General features: G+C 39.6%; 1 protein-coding gene across 3 annotated transcripts in view; it reads left to right on the top strand.

The window, feature by feature from the left end:
• plxnb2b (plexin b2b) overlaps positions 1 to 12,694 on the top strand; it is a 123,056-nt gene that overhangs the window by 89,538 nt on the left and 20,824 nt on the right. For all 3 annotated transcript variants that reach the window (XM_039807941.1, XM_039807940.1, XM_039807942.1), the window contains 6 exons: positions 184 to 292; positions 1,144 to 1,280; positions 1,723 to 1,905; positions 3,580 to 3,673; positions 5,383 to 5,580; positions 8,255 to 8,434. In XM_039807941.1, the coding sequence (XP_039663875.1) occupies positions 184 to 292; positions 1,144 to 1,280; positions 1,723 to 1,905; positions 3,580 to 3,673; positions 5,383 to 5,580; positions 8,255 to 8,434 (901 nt within the window). The remainder of the gene's footprint in view (positions 1 to 183; positions 293 to 1,143; positions 1,281 to 1,722; positions 1,906 to 3,579; positions 3,674 to 5,382; positions 5,581 to 8,254; positions 8,435 to 12,694) is intronic.

Below are 12,694 nucleotides of genomic sequence, written 5' to 3'. Positions count from 1 at the left end.
AAGATTCTCTGTACCCAGACTTCACCGTAGGGTTTCCAGGATATTGTGTTGGGCCTTTTTCATAATTGTTTGACATTTTATAGAATAAATTTAATCAGAAGACTAATTGAAAATTTAAATAATTGGTAGTTGCAGCCCTAGTCTTAAATATTTTCTCACTTTTCCTTCCGTGTTCCTGTCCAGCGTGGTGTGTGAGATTGGCCCTGTTGACCCCAAGAACACCTGGGGCCAGGTGGAGGTGGAGGTGAAGGGGGGAAAGAGAGGATCCTCCTCCATTGTCTTCACCTACAGGGTAAATACTCTCCCTTACACACATACTGTACTCTCTCTCTCTCTCCCTCTCTCTCTCTCTCTCTCTCTCTCTCTCTCTCTCTCTCTCTCTCTCTCTCTCTCTCTCTCTCCTTAGCTGCACACTCAGTATGGAGGCGTACAACTTTTGACCCAAAAAATGAACGTATGCAAATTGCAAGTTTTATGTTTTATGGTCTCTATTATGTTTCCATTTCCTAACTGCAGAGAGCCCCTTATCAGAACATTCCAAGGGCATGTCATTTATGTGGAATGTACAAATACAACATCCTAATGTATTGGTAAATTAAGCACCTAGATGCTGTCTCATTACAATGGTAATTTACTGTACGATAAGCCAGAATGTGTATGCATTCCTTTTTAACCAGATGCTGTGTAGTAGCCCCCCTTTTCTTGCAAATAGCTACACTGTAGCCTGTTAAAGTATTAAACTGGCTTTTCATATCTCTGGCTCCGCTAAAACTTCCCCACAAGGGAGTGCTCCACCTAACTGTTTGCTAAGCAAATTGAGGCAGATGTGGTGTGTGTGTGTGTGTGTGTGTGTGTGTGTGTGTGTGTGTGTGTGTGTGTGTGTGTGTGTGTGTGTGTGTGTGTGTGTGTGTGTGTGTGTGTGTGTGTGTGTGTGTGTGTGTGTGTGTGTACGTTTCTAATGGAGAGTTGGAGATCAAGGAGGGTGAGAGGAAATGTGTGTATGTGACATAGCATTGTGTGTGTTGTTCTTGTGTGTGAGAGCGAGCCTGTGGGTTGGAGCTTGTGTGTGCATATAAATCCTTGCAGGGGAAAGATGAGTACGTATTCATATGTATCTTGCAACCCTGCCTCCCCCCTCACCAGGACCCAATTCCAGAGATGGTGAAACCCTCAAGAGGTCCGAAAGCTGGGGGCACCCTCATTACAATTTCTGGAACATTTCTGAACACAGGCAGTATGGATGATGTCCAGATTACCATCGGAGGGGTGGATTGCACTGTGTAAGCACTTCTTTCCTTATTGTCATTCACGCCAAAGCCCAATTCTCTTTCAATTCAGTCTCGTCAGTTGATAAGTGCTACTTGTTATACAGACATTGTATTTTATGCAAATTCTACAGTATGCACACTTTGAAGCCCATCAATTGATTTCTTTTTTTTACATTCCTGAGGCAAAAATGGAATTGACCTTAACTTTGGTGTCATAAGCAGGATTCTTTTTCTCTTACCATTTGCCTTCGCTATTGTGAGCACCAGTGTTCTGTCAAACCCAGTCCATGGTGACATTTTAGGCAGAGGTAACGTTAAAATAACGAGCTAGAGGAGCAGCAAAGCCAGGATTTAACAAGCTGTCAAGCTGCTGCCATGTTGGCTTCCACTGCACAGGGACCTTGTGCGATCCCCACTCCTGCAGCCAGTTAGTGTTATGTCCTTGTCTTTGCAGGGAGCAATTCGGAGAAGAGATCACCTGCAGGACAGGGGAATACGGAACAGATAAGGTGCCCTCCGACCCTCTCACCATCACAGTGAGATATGGAAAGAGTACCACAACAACCATCCCAAGTGCCTTCCAATTCTTGGAAAATCCCATCATGCTGGACCACCACCCCAAAGAAAGCTTTGTCTGGTCAGTATAAAGTAGCAGCGCACTAGCATTTTACCTTGAATCAAAGTGTTTGTAATATTGCTTTCCCCATACTTGGAAGCATATGGTGTTGAATGAAAATTCAGGGGAAATTGTGGTATTTGGTGGGTGTTATTTTCATGTTTTTGTCCCTTTTCATATCACGTTTTACCTGTCACCTTTGTAGAGATTTGGGAAGTTTGCCACAACAGCTATAGAGATTAGGAAGGGACTGCCTTATTTTTGTATTTTCAGGTGAACTCAAACACAAGTGTTTAAAATGCTCTCTGTTAGATTTAAGTTTTTAGCCAAGCTATTGGTGTGGCTCTAAGGATGGCAATGTTGGCCGGTCCAACAAATAAATCCATATCCATGGTTCTAAGGAGATGAATCCCATTAACTATGATGATTCCTTGACTTTTACTCTTGTGCCACCTTGAGGTTGTTATTTGGCAGTTTTGAGTCAAATGTCTCAATGACTATTGGGTGGATTGTCATGAAAATTAGTATACAAATTCATGTTGCCCTGACTTTTCATCTAGCGCCATCATCAGGTCAATAATTCTCTTTGTCCAATACTTCACTTTATGACAAATTACCTGCAACATGAATGTCTTTCCCATCAGCCTCAGCTGTAATTTGTGTTTATTGCTAATTAGCATGCTGACACCCTAAATTATGATTGTGAACATGGTAAACATTACACCTGCTTATCATCAGCATGTTAGCGTTGTCATTGTGACCATATTAGCATGCTGACATTAGCATTTAGCTCAAAGCACCACTGTGCACCATTAGCATGAGTACACTGTTAGTATTGTTTGGAAAGCTGTAGGAATCTTGTACTCCCTGAGTCGGCATTTTCCCAAATCTCTACAACAGCAATGGTGGGAAAATTTTCATTTACAGTAATAGTCCAAAAAAGTACAACAACAAAAATGTAAATTCCCTTTGAAATACCTCGCACTGTGCATTTGTTTTTAAAGTAGATAAGCCACAAAAAAAAAGGAAAAGCAGCTATCTTGACATTGATGACAAGGTTGTATAGAAAAGAGCCGTTATGGAATATTGAACACTTAGAAAGGCAGCCCTGCAAGCTTCTATCATCGGAAACCTTGGTAAAGGTTATTAATGCCAAGAACCTTTTTAGTTTTTTTAAAGTATGATTTGTCCTCCAACAGTTGCTGAGTCTGCCTGTTGTTTGTGTATGTGTGCAGAATATTTCCCATACTTGCGTCTGATTTGCTGAAGGGGATACAAAATGCTAGTCTTTGATGTTGTACCAAATGTCTTGATGATCTCGAAAAATTGATGCATTAGACGGATACCTTGCTTTTTTCTGTGCAATTGAAAGCACTAGGGCGTGTGTGATTAGGCACGCAGACTGGAACAACAGATACGCTGCTCCCAGGCTAAACTAATTTGTTTTCATCTTCAGTGAAAAAACATTACCCAAGGTGCAATTTAAGAAGTGTGTCTGTCTTCCTGTAACTCTAGCCATGAGCTTGTCTTTGTGTCACTGGGGGTATACTCATATATACTCGTGTGTGTGTGTGTGTGTGTGTGTGTGTGTGTGTGTGTGTGTGTGTGTGTGTGTGTGTGTGTGTGTGTGTGTGTGTGTGTGTGTGTGTGTGTGTGTGTGTGTGTGTGTGTGTGTGTGTGTGTGTGTGTGTGTGTTAGAGGGAGAAACATTGTGGTGACCGGCTCTGGCTTTAACCTAATCCAGACTGCAGTCCTGAAGGTCCATGGAGATAACTTAGAAGCTTTTGAGGTGCGTGTGTCTTCCATCCCCCCCCCCCATTATTTATCAATATCTTCCTTGCCGTCTTCCCATCAGCCTGTTGATTATCCTCTAAAAGACATTATTTAACATTGTTTAGTTCACTCTTCCTGTTTTCCTATAATTCTTTGTCTTAGAGAATTTCCACTTTTCCATTCCCCCCCTCACATTAAGAGCACTGTTCATCGATTTCACCTCATATAATGAGCCCACGACTACTGTGGTGATTCATTCAAACTCTGTCAAGCATGAATACTCACAAACAAACACAGTCCTCCATGCTTCCACTGATCAGAGAGAGTCCATAAGGCGGTATTACTTCCTCTCACTTCTTAGGCCATAAATCCTTAAAACCTGAAAGATTGCAGATATTAGCGCCACTGTTTCACCCTTGCCAAGTTATAAGTTCCTCGTCCAGCTTAATCAAGTAGGATTGACTCTGCCAGGGAACTTGAAGGAGCTGCACACAGCGTGCCGCGGCATGCCCTCCAGTGTACTGGGCAGTGTTAAGCAGTAGCAATTTTGTTCATTTCATTTAAAGGGCTAAATTTCCGGCATTAAGGTTGCAGAAGATTATGTGAATATGCCACTCTTCACCACTTCACTCCTGGCCAAGACCCTGGTCCCCTGCTACCCGGGGTACAGGGGAGATTTAAAAATACTCCTGGCTGCCACATCCTAGCAGCGGATGTAAAGTGTTATCTCAAAAGCCTTGGCTGGTCAACTTCATAAGCTTCTCTTGGTTTAAGTCTATCCACTGAACTAGACCCAAATTTGTGGCTGTTGGCTTATGGTGAAAGCATGTTGATTACATTGTGGGTCAGGTTAGCGGCTCAAAACAGTGATGTTTTTCTTTGCTACAGTATTAAAGACCCTCTAACTCTTGTTTGTAATTATAAACAAAATGTCTAATTTGTTCAATATTTTGGTTTATAACGGCCTACCAGCATTTTGTTACCTTTGGACAGAGCCAGACTAGCGGTTTCCCCGTTTCCAGCTTTTGTGCTAAGCTAACCGGCTGCTGGCTGTAGCTTCTTGTTTATCAGGCAGATATCAGAGTAGTATAAATCTTCTCTGCCATTTCCCAAAATGTTGAAACATTCCTTCAAACACATATGGTCAGAAGGGACAGGTAGTGCACAAAACTACTGTAGGTTTACAGTTTAAAGAAATGTAACGGGACAAGTTTACTTTTGAATTAAATGGGAAAAAAATAAATACAACCAGTCTCAAGATTTACTGTAGGTCTGCGTGACTTTTTCAAAGCATTATCTGATGTAGCCTATGACTTTTGCCTTTTCCTTGGAAATTTTAAACTCTGTGTAGGACTGTAGGTTCTAGCTGTCACACACAGTATTCTCAGTGTGAGTTGTGATTCATCAGAGGCTGCTATTCTATGATGGCAGATTGAGATTTTAAAAGAGTGACTGAAAAGAGACGCATCATTTTACCTTCCCCATTGTACTAGCCCAGGTTTTTTTCTCCCACCATCCAACCCCCCAAACACTAACATTAATTCACTGTCTCTTTGAAAAAAGGCCTCAACACTGTTTGATTTTCTTTCTCCCCATATTTCATATGTTAAATACTGTTATACTCACCTTCATGTCATCTTTTGCTTCTGTGTGTTACGTGTCAACATACGTCTTGTATTGTATATGTCCAGTTATGACATTTTACTCTCCCTCCGATACATTCAGGAAGCCCACGAGAAGAACGACACAGTCATCCAGTTTTTGTCTCCAACGGTAAACAGTTCCCTGAACCAGCCCTTTAAAACCTACATCCAGCTTGACAACTGGGAGAAGGAACTGAAGCCCTTCGACTACCAACCTAACCCCAGCTTCGACAAGCTGACCAAGAAGGTCATCACTGAGGCCAGCATCATCATCGTCACTGTGAGTGCTGGCTGCTCTCACATATTAAGTTCTTAATATGTTTTGGGAATAATGATTACTCTTATTCCCACAATATTTTCAAGTATTGATGTCTCACGCACATTTTTTCACTCCATCTCATCCACGTTATCATGAAGATTAAATCCAGCAGTGTTATTTGTACTGAGTGATAATTGTTCCATAAATACCTTGTAAAATCTAACTCAAATCTTAAATCAAAATTCGTTCTTAAAATTTAATCGGCGCTCTCTCACCGTCACATTATCCGCTACGGAGCGCAGGAGGAGGAGATGGCCCGACTCCATGGAATACAGGATAGCATCAAATACCCTAGCATTAGATAACAGGAGAACACAGTATAAATAACTAAATATCTGTCTTGCATATATCATCAAATGTCAAAGTCCTCGTTATCGGTCCAAACTTTAATACTGTTTGTGACAAAACCTGCATGAAGAAAAGTGTGTTTGCCTTTTACACTTTCGTCTTCAAATTGTATCTCGACGTGAGAGAAACCACCAGTTGATGCTGTGATTTTTGCAAGGTGTTAACAATCCCAAATAGTTGTAAACATACATTTTGCGGTGACCCCCGTGCGTAATACTGCATGATGGCACTGCTGGCCCTGCAGGAGGACTACGCCAATGGAAGAATCAGGAGAGAAAAACACTTCAGGGACCACAACAATGACTTGCTAATATGCCGATTTAAATTGCTTAAAGCTGTGCTCTTGGATCTATGTACTGAATTGGGTCCAAATACAGGTCCTCGCCACTATTAAGTGCAACTGGCTATTTCCTGAGGGAAATGGCAGACCGCTAAGTGTTTTATATAAATATTATAATCTTCAACTTTATCACTAAGGCTTGTTTGGATATAATATATAGTTCTATTAAATCTTATCATAGGTCTGGTATATCGAAGCTGTCCCCGAGTGCCGTAATGCCTGCCGTTTTGGATGGTATTATTAATATAGGTAGTCTATAGATCAGGTTTCCTTACACTGTGCAAGAACAGGCTGAAATAATGCCAGTCGTCATGATTCGGCTAACGAAAGAACAACTGCCAGGGTCATTAACAAACTTATCAGCATTCATGAGGTGCTTTGCATTGACCATTTATGGTTGAAAATGGGCGTGTACAGGGCGGGATAAGAGGCTGATTCACGTACGCACACTTGTGGGTGATCTGTGATTTATAAAGGGAACATTGCTTGCATGCTTTTTTTGGCTTTTGGGCGTACGTACACTTTTAGTAAGGATCCTACGCATAGTTTTATAAATGAGACCCCAAGTCCTTTTCAGTGCTGCACAAAGAAGTCAGCCTCTTTGTGTAAAGGAATTAAGACAAATGGTGTTATTATCTGGCTTGAGGATAAAAATGGAAAAAATGCTGAATTGCAGTTACTGCACCACATTTTCACCCTTTTACTTTGTAAATATTTGTTTTAATGAAAAACAAATGATGCTCAATTTACAGTGTAATTGCAAGATACATTTTTTATGTTAGATACATAAACATTTCCATTCGTGCATGAAAAAATACATTTAAAAGAAAGTAAAAGGTCAGATACACACAAATGTACTTTAGTACAAATGTACTAAAAAAATGGTAATTATAAAACTTTACTACATCTACAGTACAACTTGGGGGAGCTGAATTGTGCCAGAGTTTGGCAATATTCTGACTTTTTACTTCTTTTCTGCAAAGGTTTCTGTGAATTACTGGATCATTTTACGTCTTCCGGACTTGGAAAAAATCTTAAAATACAACAATCCATGAATGAGCCAAGCAAACATAGCTTTGTTTTTAATTTAAATTAGTTTATAAACAATGTTCAGCATGCCATGTTTCCAATATTGGAACTAAATGTTTGAGTTTGTGCAAAAACCAAATATTTCTTTAAAAATAGAAGAGAACCTTTAGGTTTTTATTTCTTCACATCACATGATTGGAGGTTTTAATTGACCAAGGAGGAGTTTAAGGGAAAATTTAGAGTTAATGTGTTGTGTCTATCAAAAAGTTCTGAAGATATTCAGTTTTCTATCACATAAGACAAAGAAAAGCAGCCAATCATCACAATTGAGAAGCTGGAAAAAGGGAATGTTGGGCAATTTTGTTTGATAGATACTGGTACAGATCACATTCCGTATCAGTAGACTAATCAGTTAATTGTATTATTGATTCATCAGCAGTAGATTTGTCTTATAGCTTACTGCTTCTTTATGTCAGTTTCGATGTTCCATAGTGTTCCCTTTTTAAAGTTTCTTTGTGCAGACACTCCTTAGGTAAATTAGTCAGGAAATGTGTTAACTTAATATAACTTCCCCCTTTTTTATATTGCAGACTGTATTAGACTAATTGAAAGCATGTCTGTAGATACAGACGTGTGCTGCAGAATCTCAAAGTGTATATTGCAATGCCAGAACTGTGGGATTGACTGCAGCTGTGCCTACAGTGACAAGAAATGACTTATAATGAATACAATCTTAATCTTTCTAATTACTTTTGGCACTTATAGTGGAAAACAGTGTAGAGCGGTTATAAACTTTCCATCCAATACTAATGGAAATATGATGTGTCTACTTGATGGTGTATCAATGCAGTAATTAATTTCTCTTCCATGTAATTCAGTCACGACATTTTGAGCATTACAGTCTATCTTCCCCTGCAGGGTCGAGGATTCTCCAAAGCCATGACGGCCAAAGAGGCTCAAGCATTTGTGGGTGATGTTCCCTGTCTGGTCAACACGCTTCAGGATGACAAGCTGTTTCTGGACCCACCTTCCACCATGCCCAGCGCTCGCTCCAGGCGGCACCGCCGAGACACCCGGCCCGAGCTGCTGGACTTAACGGTCAGATGAGACAAAGTCAGGCAGACACACAGTGGTGGAGGAAATATGCAGATTATTCTGTAAAATTACCAAAACAACACTGTAAAAAATACTCTGATTGTTTCTCGTTTAATTGATTGCTTGGTATTTAAAGATTACATTTACACAGAGCCCAAAGTGACACCTTAAAAAAACTTATTTTGTCCAACCAGTAGTCTAAACCTCAAAATGATTAAAAATAAATTTGAATTAAGAGGAAAAGCAGCAAATCCTCATATTTGCGAAGCTGAAAACATGAAATGTTTTCCTTTTTTTACCTAGAAAGTTACTTGACTGAATATTAGTTGCAAATTAATTGTCTGTCAGTCGACTTATTGTTCCAGCGCTACTTGTTTATACTGTTAATTTATAATAAAGCATCATATTTTATAAGTTCTTAATATGTTTTGTATGCAAAAATCTTTATTTTGTAAAGTAACTAGTAACCAAAGCTGATAACTCTAGCGGAGTAAAAAGAACAGTATTTCTCTCTAAATGTAGTAGAATATTTAATAAAAGTGGCATATATGGAGTATAAAGTGGCATGATAAGAAAATACTCAAGTAGGAGTACTTCAAATTTGTACTTAAGTGCATTGCATGAGTTAATGTACTTATACAAACATACACAGACTTGCAGATGAGAGCAGGCATGCATCATTAAACTTTTTTTTTTTTTTTTAACAATCTGTTTATTAGATTTTACATAGTTATAAAACAAACAGGCAAACAATACTGTTCCATACAATAGTAATTGCAGATGTAAATTCAACATATCACAGGACAGATAACAAACCCCCACCCCCCCCTCCCACCGGCACCTAGCCCCGACAGATGGGGACATATAGTTGAAAAGTAAAGAAAAACAAACAAAATGATGGGTAAATAGAGGAAGAGAGCAAAAGGAGAAATTAATAAACAAGTAAATAAATGTATAAAAGAATAGATAAAATACATAATACTAAAAGTAAATAAATTAATAAATAGAGAAATGGGATAAAAAAAAAAACTACCATCTAAGTTGGCAGATCATAAATATATATACATGCATACACATATATACACACATGTATACATACACACCAATTAAAAATAAATCCATAATAATAATAATAATAAGAAGAAAAATAAAAAATTAAAGCTGCAAGCAGCGATGACGGGCCCTCGCTTCTTGCCCTGGGGGGTACTGGCAAATGCAACATCACATGTAGACCACACATTCTAAGTTTCATGTAAATCGGAATAACTTTTGCCAAGATACAATCGTTCATGTTTCGAAACCCACCTACAGGAAGTTGTTCCTCCATAACTTGCGCATCGTGTTAGCTATCAAAATTCTTTTAGTCACGAGGGTCCACCGAGTCTATATCCAAGTTTTCGTGCAGATTGGACTCACGGCCTAGGAGGAGTTAGACCAAGTATGTTTCCCATATATCGCAATGTGAATAATTAATAAAAGAAATTCTCACAGTGCCATCTAATGGCCGATTCACTCTGAATTTGGCATGGATGCTCATGCCCCTATTCGGAAAAACTGTGTCATGTTTGGTGTCAATCGGAGTAAATCTTGGTAAGGTATGCAACTTCCTGTTTCGACAGCCCCCTACAGGAAGTTGGTCCTCTGTAACTTGCGCATTGTGTTAGCTATCAGAATTATTTTGATAACTTTTAGTCACAATAGTCCACCGAGTCCATATCCAAGTTTTCGTGCAGATTGGACTCACGGCCCAGGAGGAGTTAGACAAATTAGGTTTCCCATATATCGTGATGTGGCTAATTACAAAATAAATTCTAACAGCGCCATCTAATGGCTGATTCACTATAACTTTGGCATGGATGCTCATGCCCCTATGCGGAACATCTGTGTCATGTTTAGTGTCAATCGGAATAAATCTTGGTAAGATACACAACTTCCTGTTTCGACAGCCCCCTACAGGAAGTTGGTGCTCTGTAACTTGCGCCTTGTGTTAGCTATCAAAACTCTTTTGATAACTCTTTGTCACGTGGGTCCACTGAGTGTATGTGTACATTTTTGTGCAGATGGGACTCATGCTCTAGGAGGAGTTAAAAAAAGTAGGTTTCACATAAAGCAAATTTGCTAAATTAATTAAAAAAATGACAACAGCGCCATCTAAAGGCCAATTATCACCATATTTGGCACACAGCCTCAGTAGCACATGAGGACCAATTGCACTAAGTTTTGTGTCCATTGGAATAGCCGTTGACAAGATACAACCGTTTCTGTTTCCACACACACCTACAGGAAGTTGGTCCTCCTTAACTTGTGCACTGTGTTAGCTATCAATATTCTTTTGATAAGTTTTTTTCATGAAGGTCCTCCGTGTCTACTTGCAAGTTTTCGTGCCGAAACTACTCCTGGGACTCACGTCCCAGGAGTAGTTAGACAAAATAGGCTTCCCATATATCAATATTTTGCTGATTAATAAAAAAAAATTAAAACAGCGCCATCTAATGGCCGATTGCCACCAACTTTGGCACAGATGCTAAACCGGCCATGAGGAACAACCTTGTCAAGTTTCGGGGCAATGCAAATAATTGTTGCCACGATAAGGCAACTTCCTGTTTAGACAGGAAGTTGCTATAACTTGCGCATTTTTTCAACTATCAAAATAGCTGCACAGTCATGCAAAGCTCCCAGGTGTTTATGTGTGCGCCGATTTTTGTGAGTTTTCGTATTTATTGAGGCCGTCAAAAATGTGCCCAAGTGCTAAATCCAATTAGGGGGCGCTATAGAGCAACCGTACCACTCCCAAGCCTAAATGTGTATTCAGATGAAAGATTTTAATATTCTGCAAATGGCTGCAAAAGTTTGAGAGTTTTCGTGCATCCTAAAGTCCTCAAACATGTGTTTATAAAATGAAGATTTTTTCACAAAAACCAATATTTCAGAAATTTTAGAATTTTGTAATTTTTTCTAAAAATAGCACGATGGAGTTCAAGATGAGACCTATGTTCCCTCAAAAGTTGGTATATTAACTTATTACTTTTGTCGTAATTAATGCGCACGTTAGGGGGCGCTATGGAGCCCCCTGGTAACGCCCGAGCCCAATTACTACAATATTTTGCAATTTTCACCAGTTGTGACATGTGTGCAAATTTTTGTGAGTTTTCGTGCATACTAACCCCCTCAAAAATGCAACAAAGGACTCGGAAAAATAATAATAATCTGACGAAAAACAATAGGTTCCTTCGCACTTTCAGTGCAAGGCACCGTTGGGGCCTTGCACTTTCGTGCTCGGGCCCTAATAAAGAAAACCCACTCACAGGCTCAACTCATTGCAGTACTTAGTGCACAGAGATTAAACATCTTGTGCTATTGACATATGACAGGAAGGGATTCCAGGACTTCTCAAATGATGCATCTTGAATCTTTACAGTACTTCTCTAGACGTGTCTTTTGTATATCTGGGGACCACATTTTTTCATGTAGCTACAGGCCCTTTTATAATTACATTTCATTATAGCTTAGCCACAATTGTGATGAATTCTGTAACCTCTCCTCTGGGTAATTTCCTCTAAGTGAGCTAGTGTTTAATTTCTGTAGTCTCACTTGCCAGACCTATTTCCACAGCACTGTGGAGTAAGGTCTGGCCCCTCCACACATAAACTCCTGGATACGACAAAAAAATGGTCTGGGTTGTTTGCACTTCTTTACACCAATCACAATCATCTTGGTCGGCGCTAAGCTCCAGACACCGCAACGGTGGATCTGCAAATTGGTCTCGGAAGGAATTTGTTTTAGTGGATCATTTGCACCCCGCAAAAGAAAAACGCCACATACAATATTGAAAGAAGTTAACGGTTGACACAATACAGTAACTTGAGCTATTTAAATTAGCTGGATACATGGTTTAATGTAATTTGGTCTTGCCAGTGTACCACCGTGTGTATTTTGTCCATAGCAAATCCCCGCCAATCGGTCCCAAAACTTGCCATTTTCAGCGAATAGATAGACTATAATAGGTACAGAATACCTACATAGAAAAAGCTTGATTATAAAGTGTCGAACTTAATACACATTCGTTCATTCTGGCCCACCAACTTGCACATAGCCCCAGCACTTTAGAAATACTGAAAGGTATTAGCAGAACTGTAGGCAATTATGTAGATTCGCCTCTGTCCCAGTTTCCTCTTCAACGCTGTCAATTCTTTACCATCGACACCTACCTGAATAAATCTCTGGCTAAAATGTCAAGAGCTTGTACAAATAATAAGGTTCCCT

The sequence above is a fragment of the Perca fluviatilis genome, chromosome 8 (genome assembly GCF_010015445.1).
Source record: "Perca fluviatilis chromosome 8, GENO_Pfluv_1.0, whole genome shotgun sequence".
Lineage (NCBI taxonomy): Eukaryota > Metazoa > Chordata > Actinopteri > Perciformes > Percidae > Perca > Perca fluviatilis.
This window is presented reverse-complemented; position numbering and strand designations above follow the sequence as displayed.